The sequence below is a fragment of the Mercenaria mercenaria genome, chromosome 1 (assembly GCF_021730395.1).
Source record: "Mercenaria mercenaria strain notata chromosome 1, MADL_Memer_1, whole genome shotgun sequence".
NCBI lineage: Eukaryota > Metazoa > Mollusca > Bivalvia > Venerida > Veneridae > Mercenaria > Mercenaria mercenaria.
Genome location: NC_069361.1, coordinates 99,415,062 through 99,431,022, shown reverse-complemented (window position 1 = coordinate 99,431,022; position 15,961 = coordinate 99,415,062). Strand labels below are relative to the sequence as shown.

At 35.5% G+C, this 15,961-nt stretch overlaps 1 protein-coding gene across 1 annotated transcript; it reads left to right on the top strand.

Moving 5' to 3' along the window:
* Nucleotides 1-6,465: 6,465 nt before the first annotated feature.
* LOC123529016 (E3 ubiquitin-protein ligase TRIM33-like) lies at nt 6,466-15,961 on the top strand. Its single transcript, XM_053518440.1, has 2 exons — nt 6,466-6,989; nt 11,835-15,961. Exons 1-2 carry the CDS (start codon nt 6,652-6,654, stop codon nt 13,348-13,350), a joined length of 1,854 nt encoding a protein of 617 aa, XP_053374415.1. The 5' UTR covers nt 6,466-6,651; the 3' UTR covers nt 13,351-15,961.

Here is a 15,961-nt window from a genome sequence, read left to right as displayed (position 1 = left end):
ATTGCTAAGAATTTGCTACGTATGTGCAACAAGTCATGAGATTTCTCTCCCTCTCCAGAGGACTTTTGGCTGAGAGGCTGCAGGTTCGTAGAGGTCTTCTAACACGTTAAATAAGTCTCGTTGGTTAATAGTTAAAAGATCAATTCAACATTCTTGTCGTCAGAAAAATATTTTAGTACAGCTGAGTTTAGACGTATGCTGAATACAGATTCGTATACCCCAGTCACACATACGGCGCGGATAGCTACGTCTAGCCACGGATAGAAACGTAGTAATCCGTATCGATTCGTACCTGACCCGTACCTTAAAGTAGTAATCCGTATCAATCCGTACCGACCCGTACAGCTCAGGTACGGATCGATACGGATTACTACGTTTCTATCCGTGGCTAAACGTAGCTATCCGCGCCGTATGTGTGACTGGGGTATTACATAAAATGCATTACGGGCCGGCTCAGACTGTGTATGTCTGGTTTGACGTGCCGAATTTGTTTCGACTTACTTACACAACTGTTATCTGTCAAATCGGAATTCCTCGAGGCTTGAATTGTTCGACAAACCTGCAAACCTACTAAACTTCATGTCCTCTTTACCTGTCTTAATAGAACATCACTTTTTCCAACACCTATTTTTCATGTAAGTTCTATTATAACTTAAAGTAACGATGAAAATAAAGAGTGTAATAGTTCCTAGTAAAATGCCAGTCAGTTGTGGTCTGCTACCTAAAATATGCCCATGTCCGCACAATAAACCCCTACTTTCGGTTTCGATCTGCAAAACTTGCAGACATAAACCATCTCATTTCATGCATAAAGTATTCTTGCAGTAAAATGTGTGATTAAAGCACTTGTTCTATACGAATTTTCGTGGAAAAAACATGGAGTTTCTTTCGACTACTCAAACGAAGCAATTTTCGACCGAATTACTGGCTTTATTCCTCAAAACGAAGCCTATTGAGCTCAATAACAGGACTTGTTATCTGTGTAATAATACATCTTTAGGAGATGAATTTCATTACATTATATAATGTCCGTACTTAAATTTAGGCAGAGTAAAATAAATACCAAATGAATCAAATGTAATGTCATTTCAACGTTTATTTCATAGTAATGACAGTACTCTTTTTTTTAAGTTAGCATTGTTTGTACAGAAAAAAACTTCAAATTTTTAGGGAGGAATAGGTTTTTGTCACTGGCAGTTATTTGCTGGCCAGTTAAAACACTGTTTTTAAACCTGGTTAATTCTAAATGTACACCGTCTTCTATTTTTTAGCTTACAAAATATTTGTATCAGATCTATTATGACCGTAAAACTACTGTTTTATTTTATGTATTTGTGTTTGTTTTGTTAAATTTGTTGTTATTATAATGCTGATGCCCGTATGGGCCCAGTTATAAGGCTATATACCAATAAAAGAAATTGTTCTTTGTTTCATATAAAATTCAGCTACTTCAGACCAATTTTGTTACAGTTTCTAGATTTTCACTCCGTCGTAGACCTATTTTCCACAAGATATCCATACATTTACTTCAAGAAAACGAAAAGAAAAAGGGGTGTTGAATAGTATGCAGTGAAATGCAAGTCAACTGAAGTCAAGTACCCTCATGTTGCCGCATTTCAGAAAGCGGTCCGCAGAATAAACACCCTACTTTCGTTTTCAAGTAAACAACTCGAAAACATGCGAGTATTAGCATGAAACGTGTCCTATTTTATGTAAAATTCATTCCACGAGTGAAATAATACCAATTTGGACCCCGATTTACGCGCAAATGCGCGAAAAATGGAAAAATTAGGACCTATTTATTAGGGACTTCTTTCGACTACACCACGGAAGCACATTTTGGACCGAATTACTGCATTATAACCTATAGAAGAGATATCTTTTTATCAAATTTCATAATATTTTCATCTCTATTTTCAAGAAAGATGTAATACCGAACATGTTAACAAGTTTCATTGTGAAAATTCGAGATTTTAGAGAAATATGGACATTTAAGTGAGGCCACCCCCTACCCATTTTCTGGGCTAAATTTAGGCTCTACGGTCGCTTCATTGTAAATTTTGGTAAAAGTTTCACCTGTATGCATTATTGTTCACTTTGATTCTGAAATATCATTCATTCCGTCATGAATATGACTCAAATGGACGCTTTTTGTGCATTTTCACACATTCTGGAGAGAAAATATTGGCCTTCTCTTGCAGAAATTGGTGCCGAAATAGGCGCATCTACAGAAAATATGGTCAAAATTCAAAATTTTTCAAATTTAATGATTATTTTGCATTGAAAACATCATTTTATAACATATACAATCGATTTATGACTATGAAGACTAATTGTGATGTGTTTCGAGAAAAGTCTTATTTCAGCTCTTATAGGCTATATACCAATAAAAGAAATTGTTCTTTGTTTCATATAAAATTCAGCTACTTCAGACCAATTTTGTTACAGTTTCTAGATTTTCACTCCGTCGTAGACCTATTTTCCACAAGATATCCATACATTTGCTTCAAGAAAACGAAACGAAAAAGGGGTGTTGAATAGTATGCAGTGAAATGCAAGTCAACTGAAGTCAAGTACCCTCATGTTGCCGCATTTCAGAAAGCGGTCCGCAGAATAAACACCCTACTTTCGTTTTCAAGTAAACAACTCGAAAACATGCGAGTATTAGTATGAAACGTGTCCTATTTTATGTAAAATTCATTCCACGAGTGAAATAATACCAATTTGGACCCCGATTTACGCGCAAATGCGCGAAAAATGGAAAAATTAGGACCTATTTATTAGGGACTTCTTTCGACTACACCACGGAAGCACATTTTGGACCGAATTACTGCATTATAACCTATAAATAAAATCTTGAATCTCACAGATTCCCTCCCTTGACGTACATTTAAGGTATTAGATCACTAATAGAGAACCTCCTTTTTGAAGAGTATTCAATTCCTACCATAAAGGAATAAGGTCAGTAATTCGGTCGAAAATGTGCTTCCGTGGTGTAGTCGAAAGAAGTCCATAATAAATAGATCCTAATTTTCCCATTTTTTGCGCAAATTCGTGTAGAACGAGTGCTTTAATCACCATTTTTCACTACTAGAATACATTCTGCATGAAATGAGACGGTTTTCATGTTCATACACCCCACATGGCAAGTTTTGCAGATCGAAACCGGAAGTAGGTGTTTATTGCGCGGACGAGAGCAAATATGCGCCATTTTTAGGGTAGCAGACCACAACTGACTGGCATTTCACTAGGAACTACATAACCCCCTATTTTCTTTTCATTTTTTCGTTAATTTGTGATAGAACTTCCATGAAAAATAGGTGTAGGAAAAAGTGATGTTCTCTAAAGATACGTAAAGACGACCTGAAGTTGTCGCTTTTTATATGAAACAAAGAAGGATTTGAATTACTGACCTTTAACCTAAACCTACTTTTACTGCAATTCTTAGGGGGGCGTAGGTTCAAGCCCTACTGAGACCAAATTGTTTTCCCCTTATTTTCCTTTTTTTCTAGTAAGTTTTTACTTCTTTCAAGACTTATTATTGATTTCTTGTACAAAAAATGGAAAAAGATGAATCCAATAAGCGATTTCTTGGTGTTCAAAGTGAATTTACTACTTAAATAGAAGGGGTACAGTTACACATCTTTAAAAATATTGAGTTACACGCGGTGAAAGTTCTCTATTTTGCTTTCACTCTTAGATTATATATTGTGGAAGAAATTTAGGTAGGTTTTACGTCTGACCTAAGATTATTTTTAAATGGAGTAAGCAAAATTCAAAACAGAAAAACAGCATTCGACCTTATTTTTTCAATGTTGAAGTATGAATTCTGTCTCATTAATTCCGTTTACTTGAGGCACCGTAGAAAAAATGATATTGACATTTTTATTTTGTGTTTTATAATTGTTTACCAATAGTTTGATGTTTCTTTTATTAAAATTAATGGTAAAATGAGTTCTCTGCAAACGTTTTTGATAATGGCTATCCTTTTGAAATTTGTCTCTACTTGAGCTTGAGGAGATACCATAAGTTGTACAAAATTTATAAAAAACGGCACGGTAAAAGTTGTTTAAAACTTGCACAATAGTGCAAAACACGGTTACCTTTCAGAATATACAAAGTAAAGGCCATTTTGTAAACATTACTATTAGTGATCTAATACCTTAACGTTTACAACCGCTGTGAGGAGTGTGTGAACAAACATTAAAAAGAGATAGGATCTGATAACCAGACTTCCATATCTGCTTCTGTTTCTTCAGTTAGTCGCCTGTAAGACACTTAAATACAGTAGTGTATATTGTATGCACTTGTAAATAAGTCGCATATTTAGCATGACCTTAATGGAGGGTGCGCCTATAAACAGAGACGAATATTACAAGATTTGATAAAAGGCAGATTTATGAAGCCGCAGCGTCTCCCTTTAAGAATACATGCCCAGAGATAGGGTCCGATTTCCGTTTCAGGAAGAAAAAGAAGGTCTTAACATAAGCACTTTTGCACGGTGCGTCGTGCGTCGACATGTTTGGTCGTTTTCATAATGAGACTGAAGGAGAAAAAGAAAAACTCCAAGAAGGCAAGATGATAGAATGTGTAGAATAGAGGGTGGGTGTAAGGGAGATTTGATGCTAACACGGTCCACTCTCACTTCTTTACATTTTTAAAGTTAACATTCTAATAAAATTGATCTACTAAAGGTCGGGTTTCATTTTTCCAGTTCTTATTTCCAGATCCTCAAAGCGATTACCTTCAGTTGCGTTTATTTAAGTGTACCGTATGCGGAAGCAATCGCTGCGGGGAGTTTTATAAATGTTCATTGACATAACGAGGACGGTACCCATGTGCAAACGGGTAGGTATCATTGTTTATTTTCATTCATCGTCAGAGGTACCATCAAAAACAGCGACAGGATGCATATAATTGAAATTTTATCAACAAAAATAACTTGCAGGTACACGATCCATACGTTTTATAGTTGAGTATGCATAGTTCTACCAAGGAGAGTGGCAAATTCAGTTATCTCAACTTCGAACAAAGAAAAATACGTCTCGAAACGTCAAAATACATGAAATTCGTTACATTTCTTCAAATTTTATAGTCATATCAATATTATTGAGGACTGATATTTTCACCAGTGCGAATTAATGCATTTCCTCGGATGATTCTGTCTTTAAATTGTTCAACATTCTTAAATATGTGTCATACGTTGGCATTGTTTTTATATAGTCTAAACAACCTACATGTATATAAATCACACGAGGGCGGTATCGCTCACATGAGTAGGTACCCGAATAACCAGTGTGTATCGGGTGTGTGTAACATTTGAATCATTTATAAAATAGGCTTAAGTGTGATATAAGAAACGGTTATGTATGGTAAAAAACAACAACTTAACATCTTTATTTCATTACTCCTTATCACAAAGGTCGGTAACACGTACGTCACGTAGATGTCCGTTGAGCCACATTTTCATGCTTTTGTATGTATCGGGATTTAGCGTTTTACAATGTCTTTTGCATTTCTAGTATATAGCGGGTGGATTGTCTAACATTTTTCAAATGATCAGTCTAGCATTAGTATTTTCTGGTCCTTCGGGATCATTGATTTCAACTGGGGGGCGTGGGCAGTGTTGTATTTTCCATTATTGCTCATGAAGGAGTCTGCAATTTTCGCTGCTGGCTTTGTTCTCGGTGCTTCCGAGGGATCTATTTTCTACATATTATTTACTTTAATATACTAACCATACTGCTCATTCCTCAGTATAGTAATAAAGCGAAATACTTGCTGTATAATGATATCGGTGAATAACCAAGTCTATGGACCTGACCGAGATAATATTCACCTAAGTGAGATCCATAAACTTGCATGTCATAGTATAACAAGTATTTACTATCTTGGTACGGGGCCTCGATAGCAGAGTGGTGAAGGTCGTTAGCACTTGCCCCTCGCCGGTTTGGGTTCGAAACCCGCTTTGAGCGTAGAATTCTTCATGTGAAGAAGCCATACAACTGGCTAATGCATATTACGGAAGGCCGGTGGCTCAACCAAGTTGCCCACCCTTGACGAAATAATACTCGGAGGTGCACCAGGAGTCTGCCTCCACCACCAAAAGATGGAAAGTCACCACAAGGTGCCCACTTCTGCATTGGTACAAATATATTCAAGGGCCAACATTTAAGCAAAAGCAAACTGCTTAAGAGCAACATATTTGTGCATTTTATTTAGATGGTATATTTGTCTGTGTCCGTTAATTCATTCCTGCTGACAATGTTTAATAAAATAACATTGTAAATAATGAGCCTTTTAAATACATAGATCTATTTTGTCCCTAAATGCTATTCAGGAAGTTTAACGCAAACACAGAGTTTGTTATCAACGTCATTTAGGTTAATACTGAAGATTAGTTTATACGAATTTAAAACTTTACATGTATATAAATTGAACTTGTTACCTTTTATTTGTTATTTGATATCTAAACTTCAAAGTCTAAAAATCACTTTTAATGTGCGGCTGAATATACGCCATGTCATAATGTAGTATAAAACTTGGTTGATTGAATTTTTATACCTTTAATTTTGGTACAAATTATTTTTAATACTCATTCATGGATCATTATATACGGGAATATATTGGTCACTTCTAATAATTCTCACAATGGCGACAGGGGGAGGAGAGACGAACAGACTTTCTGATGAAACTTTTGTTTTACTATGTTCCTTATGCAAACATAAAAACAAAAATACGGAAGCTGCCAAGTTTTGCGTGGATTGTCAAGATTATTATTGTTCAACTTGTGTCAAGTTTCATGAAGATATTCCTGCATTATCCAGGCACAAGATTCTCGACATCGGACACTTCCAGCCAGGAACCAGCCAGATGATACAAATTGTTCCCACTGAACGCTGTGACAGACACAGTCACAAACATGTAGACATGTATTGTCAGAACCATGACGATGTTGGCTGTTCTACGTGTATGGCGGTTGAACACAAGTAAGGTTTTAAATTCTATACTGGCTAAGTACTATTAAATGACATAGTATCATCTTATGCATTATAATTAACATTAGGCCCTAACTTGAAACACTTCAATGAGTATGTTTAATGAACATTGAATAAATTATGCTCTATGTAGAAATAGAAAGGATAAGCATCGGCGTGAAGTTGGCAGTACAGCAGTAGCAGCAGTAGTAGCAGTTAACTGCTACTACTGCCAGCAGTTACAGCAGTTAATAAGTTGTTACACTAGTTTATGTTACTGACATTAGATATTTTGTTTCCCTTTCTTCACAATAGACATTCATATCAGTACAAAATGCTGTCTCATATTGCCATTTTCCCTTTATTTACTGTTATTTTACAGAGGGATGCGCTCCCTGACCCCACACCCATGCTCCTACGCACATGGTAAAGTAAGTTTTAACAAGTTTGATGTAATTAATTCCCCTGATTTACTCGTTATGAAAATGAAAGTAGAAAAACTGCGATTTTCCAGACAGTTACATGTAAATGGTTTCGTAAGTGGCCCAGTACGTTTTCTTAATAAAATGAATAAATGTATTTTATAGGCATACATATTCATTGGATTATCTTTAATGATTATTGAAGTGAAGATAGGAATAAATATTGACAAAAAGTTGTTTGCGATAAAATCGGATTTCCTGGCTCCGTATAGACAATTACAATGAAACTAGATTTATGTATCAATCCTTCGCACAAGGTAGATTTGGAAAACGAGGAAAGTTTAGACGCCCCCAGCTCCGCCCCAGACCTTTATTAGCGGATCGGACCGGGTGGCCGTTGTAGAGAGGGTTGTTCCCCACCAGGCACGGGTGGCCGCCATTCCGGGAAAACTCTTGTTTGGGAGTAACTCGGGCCGAGGTCGGGCGGTGTTTGCCGGGAAAACTTGTTTTTGAGAAATCGGGGCGGAGTGTGGTTGGAGTGGCTTTCTTTCAGCAGTAAATACACCGGAAATATATACGAAATTTGTTTATTGCTCTTGTTGGCTGTAACAAGAACCTTGTTAATTGCTGTCATAAACCATTTTAATGCTAGCAGTAACAGGAACCTGGTAAATCACTTTCATAAAATATTTAACCGCTGGTAGTTACGCGTAGAAAACTGGTATACTGCTCTTATAAACCATTTGACTGCTGACAGTAACACAAGAAAACTCGGAAACTGCTTTCATTGGTCATTTCACTGCTTGAAGTAACAGAAGTCTGGTAAACTGCTCTCATAGACCACTTAACTGCTGGCACAAACATAATTGAGACTGCTGGTCTTACATAATTTATATGAGAATTTTAAACTGCTCGTATATACCAGTTAACTGCTAGCAATAACAGACATAAAAATCTGATCAACTGTTCAAATAAACCATACTGATAAACTGTTCTTAGTCATATTTAAATGCTGGCAGTTACATATATAGGAGACTGGTAAACGTTCTTATAAGCTATTTAACTGCTGACAGTAAAATAGTAAGAACAATGACGAAACTGCTCTTAGTATTACTGTTTTATTGCTGGTGGTTGCATATCCTGCTCTTAAAAACATCATTTAACTACCTGTAGTAACATATACATGAAACTGATGAAAGTAATCGCAGAAACAACTTTTAACTATGGACAGTAACATCTATCTGACACTGATACCAGATATCGTCATTTAACTGCTATCATTATATAATATAATGTTTATAGGAAATATAGAAAACTCAAAAATTCGTATATTTTAACAGCTGTCAATATCATATAGAAAACAGCTGAAACTGTAGTAAGTGACAATATGTAACTGCTGCAGTGACATACACAGAGAAATGATAAAGCATGTCGTAGAAACATCATTTACCTGCTGGCGATAACATCTGTAACGGGCTGAGGAGTGTTCGAATCCCGACTCGGCACTTTTCCCGCCTCATTATCGTGGAAGAAGCACAGATGTAAAATCATTGCACATAACACTTAGCAACAGAACATAACAAGTCTTTGGCAATGTCTGTAAAAGAAATGACCATTGAGTAATTTTGTAACAAAAAAAATGAATATCCTTGGACGTTGCACTTGCACGATCCAATAACATGAAATTTAATAAGAACAACTGAACGCGCACGAGACTTCGTTTACAAGTTTGAAGATAGAAATAGATTAAGAACGCTTCAGTATACGATACGGACAAATGTATGTGTGAAGGGTATGTTTGACGGCCTATTACACATCTGTATTATGCCATTCCCATCACCTAACTGGTAATACAGCTTTAATAACTGTTGTAACTGCTGGCAGTGGTAGCAGTTAACTGGTGTTAGTACACACGATGAATTGCTGTCACTGCTGGAAGTTAACTGCGATACGCAATAAACTGCTGTAACTGCTGGCAGTATGAACAGTTAACTGTTGTAACTGCTGGCAGTAGCAGCAGTTAACTGCTGTAACTGCTGGCAGTAGGAGCAGTTAACTGCTGTAACTGCTGGCAGTAGCAGCAGTTAACTGCTCCTACTGCTGCTACTGCTGTACTGCCAACTTCACGCTGATAGGATAAGCAGCAATGTTAGTACAAAGTCTCAGTAAAATTATTTTGAAATTGGACAGAAGATTGTTTTTTTTTAAAGTATTCACTATATTTCATAGATATAAACAGTCTAACAATGTTTTATGTAAAGAAGGCAGATCATGAGCTAAGCTTTAATCAAATAATTAGATCTAGTGACCAAAATTTTCACCTAAAATACCAAGTCATAATTTATTCCTACATTTTAAACAAACATTCTGAGCAAGTATCATGAAGGTCATGAAGAAAATGTGGCATTTTAGTGTATTAGGCTTTTGTATGATTTTTACCTTGTGACCTCGTTTTTGACCAAGATTATCCAGTTTCGAAGCTGACGCAAATAGTGCAAAACATTCTGACAAAATTGTATGAAAATCATACAAGTCGCGTCCTCAGTAGTGGTTTTTTATTATTTAACTTAGATAAATAGTTTTTGTCCTGAAGCATCCCACTTTTCAACTTGACGTAAATTTCATAGCGATAAACATTTTTATAGAATGGGGCCTCCAAAGTGTAAACAAAGTCCATATGACCTAGTGACTTAGTTTAAAACTTCAGGTAACAAAGTTTTGGACGTAACAAATAGTTAATTGAGACAAACATCCTGACAAGTGTTTCTATGACTTAACCCAGTGACCTAGATTTTGACCTCAGGTATACAACTTTTCAGCTTGACTAAAATTTGATAAAGATAATCAGTCTAACAAAGATTTATGTTGATCAAATAGAAAATGGGGCCTCTAGGGTTTTAACAAGACTTTTGTATGATTTGACACGGTGTCTTTGTTGAAGAACTTAAGTAAGCCAGTTTTTCATCCGGACATTTTAACATTCTGACAATTGTTTTATAAAGCTCAAATAGGAAATGTGGCCACTAGAGTTCAAAGACGGTTTTCAAAGGCTTGACCTAGTGACCTAGTTTTTAACCGCAAGTAAACCTGTTTTGAATTTGACCTAGATTGCATAGGGACGAACAATCTAACAAAGTTTCATTAAGATCAGTTCAATAATGTGGCCTCTTTATTTTGACCCAATTACCTAGATTTTGACCTCAGGTAATCCAATTTTGCATTTGTTCTACATTTCATGATGAAAATGTGGTGTCTAGGGTCAAGTCATTTCACAACGTAAGTCAATGGGGGGTATCATTATTATAAAATTTTAATATTTAACTTCATTTTACATTTTTCAAAAAACAAAAACAAAAAAAAAACATGCCAAGAGATATTGATCTTCTGGTATGTATGATGCTAATTTTGATTATTTTGCAAGCATTATGCATTATCGGATCGGAGGTCTAAAATTAGGTGAGACATACGTTTAGTACTGTTTTCATGTCTTTGGTATGACGCAACCAAAGAGCGAACCAAAGACCCCGCATCCCCGCATTCGAAGCGGAGAGCTATGTCACTAGGTTGCCGAGGCGGTAACATGTAAACAAGTCATCACCTATTAATTTGTTTTCTCAATGTGTCTGTCATATCTGTGACACGAGCAACCATTTGGATTGATTTTTGCAAGTGCTCTTATTTGTACGGCCAGCTTGGTTTTTTTTTTCATTGTTGGTAATTCACTTTGAAATATTTCCGAGTCACAAAAATTGAAAATAAAGTTAAACAGTTTACGTTCACTGTAAATGATGGATTTTAATAAAAAAAAACAAAACCTTCTGTATCTAGTAAACCTTAATTGGACATGGGTATTTTCAAAGAGTTGATACTACATAAAAGAGTATAACTGAATAACCTGTCCTTTTATACATGTATTAGAATTACAGTATGCATAGTTTTTATTTGTACTTTCCAAATAAATGCGATGTAAAAAAAAAATAAAAAAATAAGACGACATTTACGCAGGTTAAATTTGTATGTATAACACTCCGTTATGTGAGGTTGACGCACTAAAATATAGACGTTTTGGATACTTGTTGGAGAGATCATAACTACTTGTAAAATATATCTCAGTTTACTTAATATAATAGGTTGTAATAGTCACTTGCATAGGGTAAAAAAGTGTCTTGTCAGAAAGCTAGACATTCGATGAGAAAGACAAAGAATCTTTCTTTTATTTGTTTAACACGTAATTACCGCTTATAAATAGACAGTCCACAGAACTACAGCGAGACTAGTTTACTTAAAGTCCTAACCAAATTACCGTATTCCTAAGCTTTTTTGTAGTAAAGTATATTTCTTTTGCATGTTGGAAATTGTTCAATATGGGAGTACGGTTACTTGCGTTTCTTTAGTCATGGGTTTGAAAATTGTAATATCCTTTTTATGCTTTCAGACATTGTCGAGATACTTTCTATATACCAGACTTTCTGCAAAACAACAAAGGCACAACAGCATCTAAGGTTATAAATCAGAAACTAGAAACCACAGAGAAACTGTTGAAAGACCAACATACAAACTTCAAACAAGCGAAAAAACGCCTATTAAAAAGTAAAGACGTCTGTCTGGAGGAGATAAAAGAATATAGAAAAGATATCAACCAAAGGCTTGATGTGCTGGAGCAGAACTCTGTAAAAGCTGTAGATGCAAAATACAAACCAAAGCTGGACAAACTAGATGAACAAATGGCCAACAATCAGAAAACAAAGGTGAAAATATCATCAGCTAAAGATAACTTATTAAATGAGGGTAATAATGAATCACAGATGTTTGTCAGCACAAAGAAAGGCAAAAATGTTGCCGATAATGCAATCAAATTCATTGCTGAAATAAAAGAGGAAATAAAGGGAGAGGATATAAAATTTATAACAGAACCGAATCTAATGTCTATGTTAAGAGAACTAGATCTTTTAGGACATTTAGAGGAGATCGATACCTGGACACAGTCTAAAAATGAATGTAATAATGATAGTAAAACACATCAAAGTACACAAAGTAACAGTAAGAAACAAGCTGCCAGAGCTACACAAAACGTAGTAGCGAGTTATATCGAGACACAGTCTACAGATGAACATAGTAATAACAGTAAAACACATCAAAGAAGCAGTAAGAAGCAAGCTGCTAGTGCTACACAAAAAGCAGAAGAGAGCACTACCAGGCTGAAGTCTTATGATGGATATAATAATGATAGTCAAAAGTATCAAAGTACACAAAGTAGTATAATGCAAGCTGTTAGTGCCACACAAAAAGCAGAAGAGAGTGCTACCAGGCTGAAGTCTTATGACGGATATAATAATGAAAGTCAAAAGTATCAAAGTACTCAAAGTAAAATGCAAGCTGTTAGTGCTACACAAAAAGCAGAAGAGAGTGCTACCAGGCTGAAGTCTTATGACGGATATAATAATGAAAGTCAAAAGTATCAAAGTACTCAAAGTAGAATGCAAGCTGTTAGTGCTACACAAAAAGCAGAAGAGAGTGCTACCAGGCTGAAGTCTTATGACGGATATAATAATGAAAGTCAAAAGTATCAAAGTACTCAAAGTAAAATGCAAGCTGTTAGTGCTATACAAACAGTTTCCAATGCTTTAATGAATGTCAAAAACAAGAAGAAATATAACATAAGAATATCATCAGACAAAAAGGAGTGTTATATTTACAGTGCCTGTGACCTTGATGATGGAACCATAATACTAGCTGACAATAAAAACAGTAAACTGAAACGTGTGGACAGTTCAACATACACTGTCACTGACTACTGTGATGTATCTGGTAACCTAATCCAAGTATGTAAGATCAGTAACCAGGAAGTTGCTGTCAGCTGTGGTGTTAGTAGATACATTCAGTTTGTTTCACTTGGAAGTAAAATGGTACCAACCAAACAGATAAAAACTGACCATTGTGTTATGGTCTAGCTTATGCTGCTGGACATTTGTATATTTCAGACTATACATCAGTATACATACATACTGTATCAGGCAGCAAGCTGCAGCAGTTCAACACGGACCCGTCTGTATGGGGACTGTTCTCCAACACCTTCAGTCTAGCTGTCAGTAACGATGGTTCCAAGATTTATGTTGCTGACAGGAACTATGGACTGATCTCACTGGACAGAAATGGAAAGGTTCTTGGAAAATATAATGGACCAGAGTTGAAATATGCAAGGGATGTTTGTATAACAAATAATGGAAGTGTGCTTGTGTGTGGGTCTGGATCTAAGAATGTTTTACAGTTTACACCAGACTGTAAGAAGATAGGGGAAGTATTGAAGTGTGATGCTGAATGCCGTACTGTCTGCTATGATCCTAAACAGAGCAAACTTATTGTTGGTTGTAAAAAGGACAGTATTGATGTGTATGATGTTGTTTAGCTAGAGTTAAACATCTCAAACAAAATGATCCACTTGTCCACTTCAGACATTAATCAACAAATTTCATTTTTACCAGTAAAGACAGAAACTGTTCTCCGATACCTAAGATTTACAACAAAAAATTTGAACTTTGTTGTTTTAGACAGAAATGGAAACTTGTTGTTTTAGACAGAAATGTAAACTTGTCAAGTTCTTGGAAAATTTAATGGACCAAAGTTAAAACATGCAGGAACTGTTCTCCTCTACCTACAGTCCAGCTGTCAGTAACAACAGAGCAAACTTATTGTTGGCTGTTGACTGAATTCAGGACTACACTGATGTGTACAAGTTTGTTTAGCTAGAGATGAACATCTCAAATACAATTATCTACTTTGTCTACTTTAGACATTTATCAACCAATTTCATATTTACCAGTCTGGACAGAAACTGTTCTCCGCTACCTACAGTCTAGCTATGGAAGCGTGCTTGTCTGTGGATCTAAGAATGTTTTACAGTATGTAAGAAGATTGGAGATGTATTGAAGTGTATCCACCTCTCTACTTTAACAATTAATTAGCCTATTTCAAATTACGGAATAATCTACCTTCAAATTCTTGCAAAGAGCTTTCAGCAAATGAGAAATATTATAAAAACTCAATGTATTTTAATGCTAAGTTTGCTCCTATATAAGAATATTTTTGGGTTTCAATTTTACAGAAGTTTGGAATCTGTTATAAAAATGATCACAGATGACTGTATTTTCATACTATTACATTACATGAACATTTTCATATCAGCTCAGACAATATGGAAACAAGAGCTGTCATGAGATAGCCTGCCTGGCTAACTCGATGCTGGATAGTACAATAGAATATATTTAACCCTGCTAAATTTCTGTAATAAACTGTTACATTTTTCAATGTTGACAGTACCATTGACTGTTAAAAGGGGTGCTTCCCAAAAAGATACTGACAATGGCGAACAATGCAGACCATGATCAGACTGCACAGATGTGCAGACTTATCTTGGTCAGCACTGGTCGCAAAGGCGGAATCACTTAAAAATATGACGAAAATTATTTGAAAGTTTTTCACAATAGGCACAGCTTTTATCAATAATCATTAATAAGAACTAATTGCAATAATTTCATATTTTTTCTTTAATGTGCTGTGTGTAATTTCACGTAAAGTTGCAAATAAAAAGGAAAGCTGATTTTAGTTCAAGGTAAAAGATGCAAAATTAAGAAAATATTGAAGACAGGGTTACGAATATTGTTAAATAAATGACGGTTTTGATAATAAACAAAATTTTAATCAGAAGTAAATGCACAGAGTAATTTCAGTACAAGTGGAAGTACACACAATTTTAGTAGTTGTAAACTGGGCAGAAATCATGAAGTATTGCAGTCTATAACATATGGTGAGAATGATGTTAATGAACAAGTATTCCATTATGTTTAGTTTTATTTTTTTTTTGTTTTTGTTTTTTTGGTTGGATTTAACGTCGCACCAACACATGATAGGTCATATGGCGACTTTCCAGCTTTAATGGTGGAGGAAGTAGTTTTATTTGTTGGATGGAGGTAAAAGTGGCTATTTTCATATCACTTCTTTACTGACAGTTCCAAGGCATTGCCCCCATTTTCAACTTGCATTTTGTCTGACATTTCGTTTTATATTGTATATTGTCTTGTAGTTAGGTGGGTGTTTCTTCCATTCATCCCCTCTCCCATATTTAATGCCTTCTCCCGTTTACTGACCCTTTCCCAGCTCCCCTTTTTATCCTATCCCCAGGTATTTGTTGATGGATATTTGAAACAACCTGTCTATAATAGTTCTACTTGTGGATGGCCTATGTTGCAGCATGTGGCTCTAGGTATATTTGCTATACAGTCTCCCATATTCCTTTAGTAAAGGTTTTCATAAATATTTTTATGAATATGTATTTAAATATATTGTGTCATAAAACTTCAGATTTTAATCAATATTGTATTGTATTGGTAATTGTATTGTATTGTATTGGAGCTTAACAAGTGTGGTAACTGTAAAAGGTGTGGTTATATTTTCTGGTCCTTTGGCATCTTAGAGTTCATTCAATAGAGTTCAACTTAAGCCAGTGCTAGGGGGTTCGAGGGTTGTTTATCATTTTACTGGTCAGAGACTACCAATTCAAACAAA

Excerpts from the sequence above, each read along its gene's own strand:
- LOC123529016 (XM_053518440.1), top strand. The coding sequence starts at position 6,652 with ATGGCGACAGGGGGAGGAGAGACGAACAGACTTTCTGATGAAACTTTT. Across the intron at positions 6,990-11,834 it reads TGTATGGCGGTTGAACACAA|ACATTGTCGAGATACTTTCT; the intron begins GTAAGGTTTTAA and ends TTATGCTTTCAG.